Source organism: Suricata suricatta, chromosome 5, assembly GCF_006229205.1.
Source record: "Suricata suricatta isolate VVHF042 chromosome 5, meerkat_22Aug2017_6uvM2_HiC, whole genome shotgun sequence".
Taxonomy (NCBI): domain Eukaryota; kingdom Metazoa; phylum Chordata; class Mammalia; order Carnivora; family Herpestidae; genus Suricata; species Suricata suricatta.
In genome coordinates, this window is record NC_043704.1 from 149517607 (window position 1) to 149532880 (window position 15274).

At 54.5% G+C, this 15274-nt stretch overlaps 1 protein-coding gene across 8 annotated transcripts in view; it reads left to right on the plus strand.

Annotated features, from left to right (window-relative positions):
• Positions 1 to 15274, plus strand: part of TRAK1 (trafficking kinesin protein 1) — a 120737-nt gene that overhangs the window by 95735 nt on the left and 9728 nt on the right. For 4 of the 8 annotated variants that reach the window (XM_029940495.1, XM_029940489.1, XM_029940496.1 and 1 more), the window contains 4 exons: positions 684 to 760; positions 1903 to 2139; positions 3159 to 3475; positions 9758 to 10099. In XM_029940495.1, coding sequence (XP_029796355.1) covers positions 684 to 760; positions 1903 to 2139; positions 3159 to 3475; positions 9758 to 10099 — 973 coding nt within the window. The remainder of the gene's footprint in view (positions 1 to 683; positions 761 to 1902; positions 2140 to 3158; positions 3476 to 9757; positions 10100 to 15274) is intronic. The other 4 variants (XM_029940490.1, XM_029940493.1, XM_029940492.1 and 1 more) reach the window with 2 other exon arrangements.

Consider the following 15274-nt stretch of genomic DNA (forward strand, 5'->3'; position numbering starts at 1 on the left):
GGTCCTCCGGCTGGCACCTGCCTGCGTCAGCGTGTGGGATTGCTTGTCAGGAGTGGTGGGTGGTGCAGGGAGGGGTTGGGTCCCAGCTTGGGGCCTGGCCCATCCGGGAAGTGAGAAGTCCTCCGTGCCAGGCCTTTCCCCGACCCACAAGATTCACGGCCTAGCTGGAGAAAGCTCTAAGTGGACTCACTGCTGAGGGAACTTGCAGGGACGTCATGTGTTTGGTGCCTTGTGCGGGGAGGAACGAAGGGTTACTAGTGGAAACGAGGTGAGAGCTGGCTGTTAGAGGTGGGTGGGGAGAGGAGCTTTTCTTGCAGGGGTAGGGGCCGTGAGAGCAGAGGCTCCGATGACACTGCTTACAACTCAGGTCCCCTCCTCCATGAGTTCCCCGCCTGTCCTCGCGCACAGTGTCACAGCTCTGTGGTTTGGCCCAGGGACCATGGGGTCTGCTGCATGGGAGTGCAGGGGCCTAACACCCGGCGCCCACTGAGAACTGCTCCGTCTAGGGGCTTGCTCGGTCAGGGTTTCCAGCAGTGACGAATGTCGTCGGCCTTGTGCCATGGGTAGTTTGCAGGCTTCTGAGACCTTGGCTGGCACTCCTGTGGCTAGCCGGCCGTGCGCCTCTTGTAGAGACAGAGCGCTCGGACTGTTGTGTGCTCAGTGCGTCTTCTGGCTTTTCTCAGGACTCCCTGGCGGCAGAGATCGAGGGCACGATGCGCAAGGAGCTGCAGCTGGAAGAGCCGGAGTCTCCAGACCTCGCGTACGGCCTCGGTTCTAAGTTTCCCAGAGACGGCCTCGTGTCCGTGGTCTTCAAAACTAGCGACCTTTGGGCCGCAGACTACCACCAGTGATCCTGTGGACCTTTCACAGATTTGGGTCCAGGTTACGGGAGATGAGAGAACACGGCCGATAATAGCCCCCCGCTCTTACTAGGTTTTCAAGATAGATTCCGAACTTCTAGAAAGTGGAGTAGGGAGAGGGATGTATCCTATCTCTGTTACTACAGGCTCTTCCTTGACACCACCACTTGTTTTATCATTCCTTTCTGTGAAAAACAGTACTTTAAACATTCTTAGCATCTGTTAGGAAAAGAAGAATGGGGTGCAGTAGGAGGGCTCTTTGAGGGGTGCACAGGCGTCCGCTTCCTTTCTGGATACGTTAGGGACATCGGCCTCTACCAGCTCTCTTCCTAACGTGAGCTCTTGCGTTAGGCCTGCCCTGAGGTGTTTCTAAGGAGCCTGTGGGTCCGATTTCATTGTGTATTTCCTGTACCCGAAGCCCACAGACAGAACTGGAGTGGGGTCCTCGGGGCATGTGTGGAGGCCTCTGCGTCCCAGAAGGAAGTGGGCCTTATAGCAACCTGCCTGCCCTGGACTCCTCAAAAAGAAACGGTTATGCTCTTAGAGCAGTTGCTAAAAAAAATAGTAATCTGGTGTTTATCGTCTCCTTCTAGAAGTTGAAGACTCACTTTGTCTTCTTTATAATATATATGAATGGCCAACAAATATTTCCGGAGCCCTGTTTGTGCCCCGCAGTGAACACTGCTCTCTTGGACTTTACATTCTAGAGACCTCCGTGAAAGAGGAGAAGGAACTTGGAGACAGAAGCCCTCCCGAAGTGTTTATATTTGTGGGTTAAGCCTAAGTGAGAACAAAGGAGCAGTGTCTTGCTAGCATCACCTTTAGGACACAGCCATGTGTTAGAGCCCTGAATTCAGGGGGCACGGAGTCTCTCAAGTTCCAGCCAACACCCCAAGAAACACTGGGGGCCCGGCTGTCAGGTTGCTTGGGGGCTCACGTGGGCCAACTGCCTTTTGGCTCCTCAGATGTAGTTTGGGGAAGGTTGGACTCGGCAGTCATTCTGGCGTCTGTTTACTCATGAATCATGCTGTGCATCCCCCAGTCACCAGAAGCGAGTCTTTGAGACGGTGAGGAACATCAACCAGGTCGTCAAGCAGAGGTCTCTGACCCCGTCCCCCATGAACATCCCCGGCTCCAATCAGTCCTCAGCCATGAACTCCCTCCTGTCCAGCTGCGTCAGCACCCCGCGGTCCAGCTTCTACGGCAGCGACATTGGCCACGTGGTCCTGGACAACAAGACCAACAGCATCATCCTGGAAGCCGAGTCTGCCGACCTGGGGTGAGCCAGCCCGGAGATTTTATCTGGCTGCTTTGGGGAGAGGCAGTGCGTTTAGAGAGGAAGTTCAGTCCTTAGAAGAGGGAGCTGATACGGAGTCACCTGGAAAGTCTAGACCTTTCAGTGTATTCATCTGGGTTAACAATGCTCTGCACTTACACCCGTTCTTGATTCTGGTATTTTCGGCAGCTTTAAAGGAGTACAACAGGAAGTCTGCTTCTCTGTCACATGCTGCAGGGGAGGGGATGAGTTTTTTTCTCTGTTAATCTTCACTGTTGGGCTGCAGAACAGACATATGTGTCATGAGCTGTTTGGTAGCTTGGATGTTTGAAGTAGAGGAGGACTCGGGCTCTGTCTCCTGGCAAGAGCCTAGTTTACTTTGGAAGGTGGGGTGCTGGGCCCCCTCCAAGGGGCCTGTCACCACCTCATGTCTGTGGGGTGGGGCTTCCTCAGCAGCGGGCAGGCCTTCTTGGTCCTACAGCCCTGCAGACCCACCCCTGTGCGCGCAGGTGCACACACACACACACACACACACACACACACAGACATGAGCTGTGTTGTCCATTCTTTCAATGATCATAAAATTGGTTCTTCCGATGGGTTGTGTCAGAGGGGAAACTGCTTAATTCGAACAGCTCTTTTAATTCAAGAGGACAAAGAAATGCCCCTTGAACCCGTGGCCCTTCTGGTAACTAGAACCTTCAGCCCAAATAAGTCTTCTTCCTAAGGGCTTATGGGGGAGATGTTTATAGCAACAGGGTTTTTTAATGTAGTGTGTGCAAATTTTCATCACACCTTAGTGCTCCCCCTCTACCTCCCAAAACACCCAGCAGAGGGCACTAGTTCTTCCCGGCAGTCATTTACGTCCCCATTCTGGCCTAAATTTCAGCTTTTGCCCTGTCAGCCTCCCTACGTCCTGCGGCCCCTCCGATCTGGGCACGCAGCAGTAAGACGGTCCCTGCCACATGCACCTTGTGCCGCGCCCGGTGCCCCACGCTCAGCCCCACCCCCTCCTTCTGCAGGAACGATGAGCGGACCAAGAAGCCCGGGACGCCGGGCACCCCCGGCTCCCACGACCTGGAGACGGCGCTCCGGCGGCTGTCCCTCCGCCGGGAGAACTACCTCTCGGAGCGGAGGTTCTTCGAGGAGGAGCAGGAGCGGAAGCTCCGGGAGCTGGCGGAGAAGGGCGAGCTGCTCAGCGGCTCCCTCACGCCCACGGAGAGCATCATGTCCCTCGGCACCCACTCCCGCTTCTCCGAGTTCACCGGCTTCTCGGGCATGTCCTTCGGCAGCCGCTCCTACCTGCCCGAGAAACTGCAGATCGTGAAGCCGCTGGAAGGTGATCACCGCGGGCCTCGGCCCCTCTCCACCCTGCTCGGCGACCGCCTGTGGTCGCTGCTCCACCACCGGCAGGCGGGCGGCCTGGGCAGCGCCTACTCCTTCTTCTTCCGGGACAGCCTCGCGCGCTGCTGGGTGGAGTTCCTCTGACCCGGGCGGGCGGCGGCGCAGGCGGGCGGCCTTGGCCTTGGAGGCCTGAGACCGGAGCCCGGCACTTCCTGACGCTGGCTGACGCCGGTGCCGGTGCCGAGTCCTCTCGACTTTGCAGGGAGAGCCTCGGCGGGACGCCTCGTGGGAGGCCAGGCCCTGCCGAGGCACCGGAAATGAACCAGTCACGCCCAGGGTCTGATGAGCGCGGGAACACAGGCGTCGGGGAGGGACGCAGAGCAGCGCCGGAAGTAGCAGCATTTTTTTTTTTTTTTTTTAGCAATTACGTGAAGGCGATGTGCAGTTTGTGGGCTCATGCGTGCTGTTTGGAGCCTCCAGGGAAGGGGGCGTGACTCTCCCCTACGCCCGGTGTGTTCTGGGCGGGGCTCTGCGCTTCCGGGGCTGGGCAGGGGACGTGGAAGGAGGAGGTCGAACTCCTTAGGCCTGCCTTTAGTAGGGGCCATCTACCTTTCAGGTCCAGGGGCGCCCCAGATGATTAAGCTTCTGGCAGGTTCCACCTCCTTTCTGTCTGTCCTCTCGGCATCAGGAAATGCCCTGCCCTTACTTACCACTGCCCTGGCAAGAGTCACCAAGTGTTGGTATTTTTCAGTTTTGGCTTCTTTGGTTTGGAAGCCCATGTGAGTATGAGAGGGCATGTTAGAGGGTGTTCTGTATCACATGTCTTTTTTTTTTTTTTTTTTTACATTTGTTTATTTTTGAGAGACAGAGCACAAATGGGGGAGGAGCAGACAGAGAGGGAAACACAGTATCGGAAGCAGGCTCCAGGCTCTGAGCTGTCAGCACAGAGCCCGATGTGGGGCTGCAGCTCACAAACCGTGAGATCATGACCTGAGCGGAAGCCTGACGCTTAAGCGACTGAACTACCCAGGCGCCCCTGTGTTACATTTCTGATACAAAGCCTGATCAGAATCTGGGTGAGGCTGCACTTATCACTTTAGACCTATGTGCTTATGGAGGCATTTTAGACATATTTTCTTAATTGCCACCCCTACCATTTAATACCACAGATACACTATTGATGTACTATAGGTATATCTCTGCTCTCTGCCTCAAAAGATTAGGATTCTTTTCACCCTTTAAGAACCCATTTCCGACCCCTTGCAGGCAGTATCCCCCCTGTTGGAGTGTGTGCTGTGTAATGAGGGTGTGCTTGCTAAAGACCTAAGACTTCCTGGGTCCTATGGTTTTCAAAGGAAGGAAGAGGGCGGGCTGGCGTTCCTTCTTCGTGATTATTTTTTAATTGTATAATTTAGGCCCTTATTAGATTTCAGAAAAGGGATGGCTCATTCTTTTTTAAAATTGTTTATTCAGTTGTGAGCTTGGTGATTGTTTCCTTATCCATAATTATGTCTGTTTTTCTTTCAATAAAATCTTTCATTTCTGCAATTTTTACTTTCTGCCTTTCTTTTCTTTTTTTCTCTTTTGTCTCTTAAAGCTCATTGGAATGATCATCTCTATTTTGTCTGATTTCTGTATTTGACTTTGTACTTCATCAGATCATCTAAGAATATGTCTTTGGATTCATTTTCCAAGCATATTGCGGGAAGAGGTTATTAAAATTTTATTTCAACCACTTCATCTTTTTCTTTTTCTTTCTTTCTTTCTTTTAATCTTGTGACTTAGCAGTATTTTTGTGTCAATAGACTAAGAGGAAATCCCATTAGATTTGCTAGGTGAGTCCATCGATGGTGCTGCCCTGCTCGCCAGGAAGCTGAATCACCCCCGTTATGAAGTCCTGTCTTATCACCGCAGACTGTGATGCTTCCTCACGATAGAGCTCCCTGTCCTCCGTTTTGTAGTTCTCTCACTTCTTAGGTGTTTCAGATACAGTATTTCCTTTTTTCCTCCCCTCCTCAATTATTTTTTGGGTAGTTGTGTTTCATATGATAAGATGCAGTGCTGACCAGAAGTCCACCTGCTACTGGGTGCAGCGCATCTCGGTGACATTAGACAGTTACCTTTTTGAGCCACACTTGTCCCTGTTGCAGCAGCTCAGGTCTAGAGGGTAGCCTTCCCGGTGTTGAGAACCAGGAAGGACCAGTGTGGTGCTGGGGCCGTGTTCTTCCATCATCCGTGTCCGTGCTCAGAAGCCGATAGGACCCATTGATCCGCAGTGGCCCAGGTAACCGTGCCCGGGTGAGGCCCCTGGAGATTGGCTGGGGTCCTGGCAGGTAGCCAATCTGCGTCTCCCATCTGTGTCTCCCTTACCTGTTTGATGCATCTGGGTGTCTGCTCGGTGGTGTCCGCCAGGATAGCTGGGCTCGGTGTGTAAGGTGAGCACTTAGTCCTTTCATCTTACCTTAGGTGTTTTAGGCAGGTGAAGACCAAACAAAACTTTTCAGATGAGGAGAGAGAGCCCTGCAATAAAAAGCTGAGTTGGGCAGTATTTTGCCCCCCAGCATTTTGCTCTTCCTTTGTGATTAATTAAAACCAAGATGGTATTTCCCCCAAAACCAGGAAGTATGTAATTAGGGGACAGCGCATATTTCTAAGCTGAGCCACACATTATCCAACAGATTAGTTTTAACTCTTAGCCCCAGGTACTCCTCTGACATAAGTGGATTTGGTTTTCTTCTCCTCCGATGATACAAAAACTTGTAGTCAGAGCAGTGGGATGTGGAGGGAAAGCAAACAGAAGGAAAGGTGTGGCGACCATAATTGTTTCCCCTGCTGTCGGTACCCTCGTTTCATAGAGCTTCATCTTGGTGCCAACTAGGAGCGCGGAAGTTCCTCCCTTTCCCTGCCCCCAGCCTTGTTTCTGTGCGGGTGGGGGTGGGGGTGGGGGTGGCAATGGCAGGGGGCTAATAGGGCAGTGATTCTTTGGCTTTGTGCTTGACAAATCGAGGAGGCCCGGCGGGGGCATGGAGGACAGGAGTGAGGCAGCCGAGGCTCTGAGTAAGATGCCGTTCCTATTTAATTTTTAATTTGTCCTCCATCTGTATCCAAGGCAGGACTTCGGGCAGCCAGGAGACTGGAAAAACTCCTACTTGGTGGGCACAGGCAGTGGCTGGGGAGTGAGGGAGCGCTGTTTTGCCCGGGTGTTGGCCTCAGAACCAGGCAGGAACGGAAGTGGTCTGTGAGCCCCACAGCCTGATGTGACTCGGGTAACAGGTGGTGAAGGCTTTCACTAACAGTCAGTTTTGCAGGACGGAAGACCCCTGTGTGAGGATTGGAACAGCCAGTGAGGGGTGTTACTGACCTGAGTTCTGAGAACTCACGCCCGGTGGGCGTCCTCACTGCTGGCCGAGAGGCAGTGTGTGTGGTTCGGGGAATGGCCCCGGGGCCAGCATGGCTTTGAACCCCAGGTTAGCCAGGGTTGCAGTCTGTGGCCAGTGACGCGATGCTCCTGCGCTCAGTTCCCTCCGCTCTAAAGTGAGGATGGCAGGGCAATCATGATGGAGAAGCGAGTTCATAAATGCAGACCTTGTAGGAGTGCCTGGCACGCAGTGAGTGCTCGGCGAAGGCTGGCCGTTCCTATGTGAGTAGGAGATGCCCAAGACAGGCTGGAAATCCAAGAAGGATGCATATTTCAGCATCATCTTTCCACTGCAGTCTCAGTAAGCTCCCTCAGCTCTGCGAGCTCAGGAAAGGTAAATCCATCTGTCCGTCTGCAGCTTCTTGAATTCCAAACAGCAGGCCCTTCGGAACCTTGTTTCTCTCTCGAGCCCATGGCTGGCGTGGGAAGAGATGAGGGCGGGCTGTTGAACAGACAGTGGAACAGATACTCTGCTGATGGGGAGGTTGTCCGGGCCCAGACCCCCGCCTCCCCGAGTTCCTTCCCAGGGCGTCATAAACAGCTCAGCCCCTTTCAGAAGAATGAGGACCTTCTTGACATGGCCCTTCGCTTGCCAGGATCCGTTAACTCTCTTCCCCTCCCGAAAGCAGAGGTGACGTGGCCGCTCTGTGCCTGAGGATTGGCCATCATGCTGTCCAGCATGTGCTGTCCCAAGCTGGAAGCCACAGGACCTTGTTAAGACTTCTCCCCGGTGCTGTGCTTTGCCGGGCTGCGGGCTGTGTGTCCGGTGAGCCCACGGACAAGGGGTCAGCAGGTATTATGAATGGGGTCTCCAGGGGTGGCTTGCGACATTCTGCCAGCAGCCGTGTGTGCGCGTCTCCTGGCAGGGGCCTCGGACAGCCACCTAGAACTTTTACCGCCCACCATTTATGCTTCCCACTTCGTCCCGGTTCCTGGCTGCAGCCCCGATGTCCTTGTTTGCACAGCCGTGGACTTTGCGGGGCAGGCAGTGTGAGAACCAGCCTTTAGCCCTGACCTCTGGCCGTGCCACCACTCAGGGACTTTGGAAGATTGCCCACCTTCAGTGAACCTCAGCTCCCACGTCGGGGGGATCAGAGCAGCGAGTCGATGTAATACTGTTTTACAGGAATGCGCAGTCCAGGGTAGCTAAGAAAAAAAAGAGGCTGTAGCGTCTAGGATTCGGGATCTGCCCAGCCCTGACACTGCCCCTCGCATGTGAGCTGCTTTGGGGGATAGAGTCCGTGGCGCCTCCGGGTTCTTGAAGGGTCTGAGAATAGAGAGCACGGTTCCGGGCCAGGGTCTCTCAGTCTCCACCCTGCTGACATCGGAGGGCCGGGTCACTCTGTGTTGTGGGGTTAGTCCTGGGCATCGCTGGCCCTGGCTCCACCCAGGAGAGGCCCTCAGCACTCCGTCTTTCCCCACAGCTGTGCCAAAAGCGTCTCTGGATGTTCCCAGGTGTCCCTGGTTGGGAGCTGCTCTAGGCGTCTCTTCGCCCCTACTGAGAGAGCAGGGATGTGACGCTCTTTCGTCATGCGTGCCTCTGTGTTCTTGCTGCTTTTGCGTTGAGGATATTTTCTATGTAGATGCAATAGATTCAGGGTAAGCAGGTCGCCGTTAGAGCCGGGGCAGACCTCCAAGTGGGTGTCCGGGGACTGTCCTAGACACGTATCAGCAGCGTGTCCGATGTTTGTCTTTTAAGTGAATTTGAAACTGCCCACATATGAAATCCTTTCACCACCCAGTGGCCGGGATCGCTTCCTCAGAAATTTCTGCCCAGAGGTTGCCGGAGGTGGCCCACTTGTGGGGCACGCCGCAGGGTCAGGAGCCCCCTTCAAAGGGGGCATCGCAGTTCACATTCCTGGACTGGACCCCGGACCCCGTGCCTGCCACCGGTTTCCTTCTCTTTGCTCTTGCTTCCTGAGCTGCTGGCCCCTCACTTATTCATCCGTAGAATGGGAATAGACCCCCAGCTCCCGGGCCGACTTACCTGGGCTGCGCCCCGTGTAATTAATGTTCCAAAGGGGAAAATGGTTGCTTTTCAAAAGGCCAACGGACTGGGCAGCGTCCCAGGACAGAGCAGCACGCGAAGGAAGCCTTCTCAGCCCAGGTTGGCTGAGCACCCTTGTTCCTGGAACGCTTTGCTTCATGCGCACCGCGTCACCCCGAGGTCCTCGGGGACATGGCCCGGGGTTATTACAGGCCTCGCACCGTGCCCTCCGAGTCCCGGGCTCTGGTATCACGGGGGAGATCGCCTGCTCCTCTGCCTCAGGCCTCGGTGTGGCCTCACATGCTCGTCGCCCCCGGACCCGCAGCCTGTCGGCGCTGCTGGCAGAGGACAGAGACCCTGATCGGGAAGGCGGCGACGGTCGTGCCTGCGCCTGTCTCTCTGGGCGCCTTCTGCTTCTCTCGTGTTGTGGGCCCCAGGTTGACCTGCCTTACTCTGCCTCTGCTTCCGTGTGCACTTGGCGTAGAATCGGCACTCCTTGCCCGCTTTGGTACTTGGTCTTGCCTACTGTTTTCCTCTCCCGCTCCTGCGCGGACACAGGGTTGGACTGGGGGATTGCCAGTGGGTGGGCTAAAACAGTCTGTCACCAGGCATCCTTGCCACGCCATGTGGCTTGCATTTCACTTTGTAAAAAGCTTCGTCTTTGATTCCTTCCATTGGTGCCCCTCCCAGGCGTGGCGAGGGGACCGCCCGACCTGCAGGAGCAAGGGCCAGGGCCGCCCGCCAGTGTCCTGGGCTCAGGGCCCACCCCGGGTCATGCCCCGCACTCTGAGGGTGGTGATAGCCGCCAGCTCGGACCGCCAGCCTAACCCTCTCCTCTCCCTGTGCCCCCTTCTCTGCCCTTTCTCTGCAAGGCTCCGCCACCCTCCACCACTGGCAGCAGTTGGCCCAGCCCCACCTCGGGGGCATCCTGGACCCCCGGCCCGGTGTGGTCACCAAGGGCTTCCGGACACTGGACGTTGACCTGGACGAAGTGTACTGCCTTAATGACTTTGAAGAAGACGACACAGGTGACCGCCTTCCCCTCCCGGGCCTAGCTACCTCCACGCCAGTGCAGCACCCAGAGACCTCAGGTGAGGGGTCCCCAGCCCGCGTGACTGTCTCAGGCGGCAGAAGTCACCCACGCCGGCCGCAGGCCTTCCCAGAGGAGATGCAGGAGCCGCCAGTGGCCGAGGAGGAGGAGGAGGAGGGGTCTGGTGAGGGCACCGCCATGAGTCCTGTAAACCGGGCCCCCTTTCCAGAGGCCGAGTTCTGGGCCATTCTCACCTCTGTTCCGAGCACCGTCCGTAGCGGCTCTCTGTCTGTAGCTTCCGCGCGCCTGTGTGGGTGACGATTAAAACATTCCCGTTGTGCGGGTGTGGTTTTTAACGCAGAGTCTGATGCCTCCTTCCTGTAACAAATGGGCGTGGCCCCCGCCCGTGTTGGAGGCGCTGGCCCCGCGGGGCTCCCAACGGGAGCAGGAAAGGCTGCTAAAAAGAAGTGGATTGCCCCCGCTTGCCCCCCACATCAGCTCCCCTCTTCCTGTTCTGGGTCTCTCCCCGAGTCTGGGGCGGGGGGCAGATTTCTCAAGTCCTGCGGTGGTTTCCAAACTGAGCTGAGCACAGCTGGGTGTTTTAAAGGGGAAATTAGGAGCGTGGGGTCACTCGCGGGGTGAAGGGGAGAACCTGGCCCTGCACGGAGCGTCCGAATAGGGCAAAGCCCCGAAGGTGTTCAGGATTTCAGACAACAGGCAGATGCAACAGCCTTTTCACGTTTCTGACTTGGAGGAAGGTATACGTGCTTTCCTTCCAGCTTACATGTGTGGTCAGAGCGGATTTAAAAAAATTTTTTAATGTTTTTATTTATTTTTGAGAGAGAGAGACAGAGGGAGAGACAGCATGAGCAGGGGAAGGGCAGAGAGAGAGGGCTTGAACCCATGAACTGTGAGATCCTGAGCTGAGCCGAAGTCGGCTGCTTAACCGACTGAGCCCCCCAAGCGTCCCCAGAGCGGATTTGTAAGAAGTGTCGTAGCAGTGCTCCTTAACCCAACAAACCCTAGGACGATGACATCTAGAGAGGTCCCAGGTTGGAAGCATTTCCAGAGGGAGGACCCCAGATCTCTGGTTGATGACCCACCTCCTGCGGCCCCTTTAAAGATGTGACCACGAGCGTGCAGATTCACACCCGAGGCGTCACCGGGGTGAAGCGCTTCGGGCTCGGGGTCCTGGAACTGCGGGGTCACGCGGTCACCGTGTCCCCCAGGCTTCCTGGGACTCCCAGCTGCAGTGCTGAGAAGACAGGAAGGAAGTTGTCCTGTGCGGTCAGGGCAGAGACCCAGGAAAAGACGAATTTACCAGTGTTGTCATCCTTGTGGCATCCCCGGGTCCTTAGGCTTGAGGAGAGGACACGCGTCTCTGTGACTCACGAAGGCCACCCTCCCCGCACAGTACAGGCCCGGGGAGAGCTGCGGCTCGCCATGGCGCCTCCCGGGCAGAGCTCGGTCGCCTGTGGCTGCGTACCCAGCTTTCCGTTTTCTCTTTGACGTCAGCTTCAGAGGGATCACCAAGTGGAAGGGATTGGCTCAGCACGTAGCGTTATGGCTTGCTTACTTTTTCTTTTTTAGCAGTTATCAGGTTAAGTTTGCCGGGGAATGAACATGTTTATACTGAATATCTCCACACGTAAGAACGGGAGGCCAGCCGTGGTCTCGTTGCCTCCCTTTCCGAGCGCCACTGTCCTTCCGGAAGGCAGACAGAGGTGCAGGGATCAGTGGGACGGAAGATACAGGAGTCAACGTCAGCTGTGATGACCTGTCCCTGCTGTCCCGCTACAAGTGTAAAGAGGCAGCACGCAGTGTGTTACACAGAAGGAATAAAACTTACCAAGTCAGCTAAGGACTTCTGGAGGTCAGAGGGAGACAGGGGACCAGTTATGAGGACATGAGTCCTGACCACTTTCCTTACCCCTCAGCAAAGACTGTTTATCGCTTCTTCCCTCCTTCCTCGAACCTGCAGCAAATTCACCCCAGCAGCTTTGAGGAGAGGCACACACACCTATAGTTGAAATTTAGAGGGATCCCAGGTCAGAAGCTTGTGTTCAAAAAGAATTCTGTAGCTCACTGAGGGTAGCCTAGGAAAGGGCTGGTCATTTAGACAAGAGTTCGCCGGGCTCATCTGCTGGGTCAGAGGTGGTAAAAGCTCAGTGCTCAGAGGGTTCGGTACAAATTGGCTCCTTCCTCTCTCCTGGGAGTGACTGGAAGGTAAGAAGCATGTCACGAAATAAATCCCCCCAGAGGCCCCAGGGACATTAGGTAGTCTTGGAGTCACAGCTTCAGCAGGAAGGACGAGGGTACGGTTCGCCTTGGGATTTGTATCTGAGCTGATCTGGTCCTTGCCTTGGTCTGTCCCGGATGCATAGGGTTTCTCTTGTTTTATAAGTTTATTTATTTTGAAAGAGACAGAGCACAAATGGGGGAGTGGCAGAGACAGAGAGAATCCCAAGCAGGCTCTGTGCACCCAGCACAGGGGGGGCTTGAACTCACAAAACTGTAAGATCATAACCTGAGGTGAAACCCAGAGTCAGACACTTAACCGACTGAGCCCCCAGGTCCCCTGATGCCGAGGCTTTTCTGTCGTCAGACGTCACAGCCCCGGGAGTCCTCCCGGCTGGGAATACTTTGAAGACGGAAGGTTTAGCCTTTTTTCTTGCAACTATTCCTAAGGGAAGAAACTGGGGAGACTTGCATGTTAGGCACTTTTATCTAGAGCCTGTTAGCTCCTGGAGAAAAGGTTTTGAGTCCTGAAAAATAAATTAATATATTTTAATACATTATTGTATCATTATTGGCTGATTTTTATAATCCCATGTCTTAAAAAACGTGATTCCTTGTTACTTGTAAATAATTTAGATGATTAAAATGGATTGTTTAAAACAGGTTTTAGATTATAGTTTTACTTTTCCAGGGACATTTTGCATATTAACGCCTACAGAAAGCACAAATTCTCAAACAGTCCTTCTCTTGCACTGTCCGTGTTCTGGATTTTAGGTATTTATTTGTGGGGAAGAGCCGGGCACGTGGGAAAGGATTACGATCAGAGTTTAAAGCCACACAGTTAAGTCGGTAGATGGTTGGACTATCGGGTTGAATTGTTTTGGATGCTGTGAGCCGTAGAGGGGAGCACGAAGTAGGATGAAAGCGAGTAGAAGAAAGGGAGGGTCCGTTTCTTTTCATGCTCCTCCACACGGAGGCCACTCAGGCGGGGGATGGAGTTCCCTAGAGCAGGCTCAGACCAGTCCTGGTGGCCTGTCTGGCTGAGGTGCCAAAGCAAGCATTGAAGGCAAAAATCACCTTGGGTCAGAACAGCCCTTGGAAGCCCCTGAAGCTGCAGCATGTGGACCTGCCCCCCACACCCCTGCACCCCAGGCAGAGGCCAGGAGCTACCTGACACATAGGTGGGGTCTGTGGAGGAAAGGAGCAGCTGAGCGTTACTCAGCATGTGGTGGGAGTGGGGCAGGGGCTGGTTTGTGCAAAGGCCCGCAGTCCTGTCCTTCCTGCCCCAGGACCCAGGTGGGTCCGGAGGGAGAGCGGGCTGTGGGGGCCTGATGGGTCTGGAAGGGAAGCCCAGCTCCTTCGGTTCAGAGACCGTCAGGTGCAGGTAAAGCTCCCCGCGGAGAGTTGAGACACATGCCCACCTCTGGGGAAGATTCCCAGCTCCGCCTCTGTTCTGGAGCCGGTGCAGTTTGGTGCTTGTGGACAGAGCGGACGCCTGCTCACACCAGCCGTGTTAGGCGATGCTAAGGAAGCCCCGTGCTCTTGCTCAGGATACCTATTAAACCAGAACAAAACAGGCCAACGGCTACCAGGAGGTGGAGAAGGAACGAAGAGGAGGTCCTTGACTCCTCCCCAAACCAACAGCTGCAGTCATCCCTGCTTACAATTTCCTGAACGAGCCTGCCCTTCCGGAGTGCTTTCTGGGCGGCACCCCCACCTCTGCAAACCGTAGGAGAGTCCTCCCGTGCTGGGGAGGGGGGCCCCCACGCGGACTGCTGGAGTAGGTCAGGGAGCTGGCACTGCCCAGTGGAGGAGCCCTGAGGTGGGTGTGGACGGTGGGATGCGGTGTCCGCGGCACCACCTAGTGGTGGGAGCGGGAAGTGCGCTCCTGAACCGGTTTGGAAGGTGCTTAGCGGGTGCCGCTTAGCCAGGGCGTGGGCGTCCGCCACAGAAGCGGGGACAAGGTATGGGCCCAGCCTTGTTGGCACCCAAAGGATCCAAAGAGACTTTTGCATTTTGCCCCTTTGACATTTTAACCACAATTCTTTTAAAAAGATCCCTTTTTTTTTTTCCCAGAAGATATTTTAAGGGCCACTTGTGGGCACTTCTGCACCTTCCTGCCTGAAATGCTGAGAGATTGTTCATCTGTTAAATCACACCCTCCTTAGATGAAACGGGGAATAGGCAGCCTGGTGCGAAGGGAAAAATGGACTTTTAATTATTTTAATTTTGCAGGAACCAAAAATAAGTGGTCTAGAAATCAGGAAAAGTTTTTGTGTGGTGTAAAAATCTCTGCAGAGGGGGGCCGCAGCAGGGGCCGGGGGGGGGGGGGTCTCTGCTGAGCGGCAGGGACAGGTGACAGACGAGGGGCTACAGTGAAGAAGTGCTTGAGAGGCAGCACTAGGGGCCATGCTCAGCCGGGAACTAAGGGTTTAGAAAATACCACCTTGTGCCACGATTTGGCTTCAAATCACTTTCATCTTTTTTTTTTTTTTTTTTTTTAAAGGGAGAAAATGCACCACTGTATCAAACTGTTGTTGACCCCCTCACCCTCCAGAGGAAAACCCCTGTTAGAGCCACGTGAGCCCCAGACACAGTACTTACATTGATGATGAATCACAGGGCACACGAAAGCTATCTGGAGCTTTTCCCCCAGGAACTCATTATGAAATTTTTTTCCCCCAGAAAAATTCATGGGCAGAGTTATATAAAGAAGTGATGAAAAAACTCTCTAAAGCATTTTCCTACGCCCTGACATTTTAGTCTTTTAGGAAAAATTTGAAAGCATTGCTCTTTCCTTTTTTTTTTTTTTTTTAATGAGCAACTTGCTAACAGGCAAACACCTGTCCGCCTCCCTCCCCTCCCCCCAGATGTGATGACTTCTTGAACAAAAAGTAACAAAGCCATTGGACTCTAGTGGGAAGGTCAAAACAAAACCAGAGCAGGTACAGATGCTCTTAGGATTTCGTTCAAGCCAGGCCTGTACGCTGGATGGACAGAGGTTTCCATCTTCTGTGGGCTTGGTTTTGCTCAGATAGGAAAGGCCGGCCCGTGGGCACCGCTGTTGGGAGAGAAAACACGGGTGTGAGCAGTGGTGAACGAGTTCCTAGAAATCGAGAAG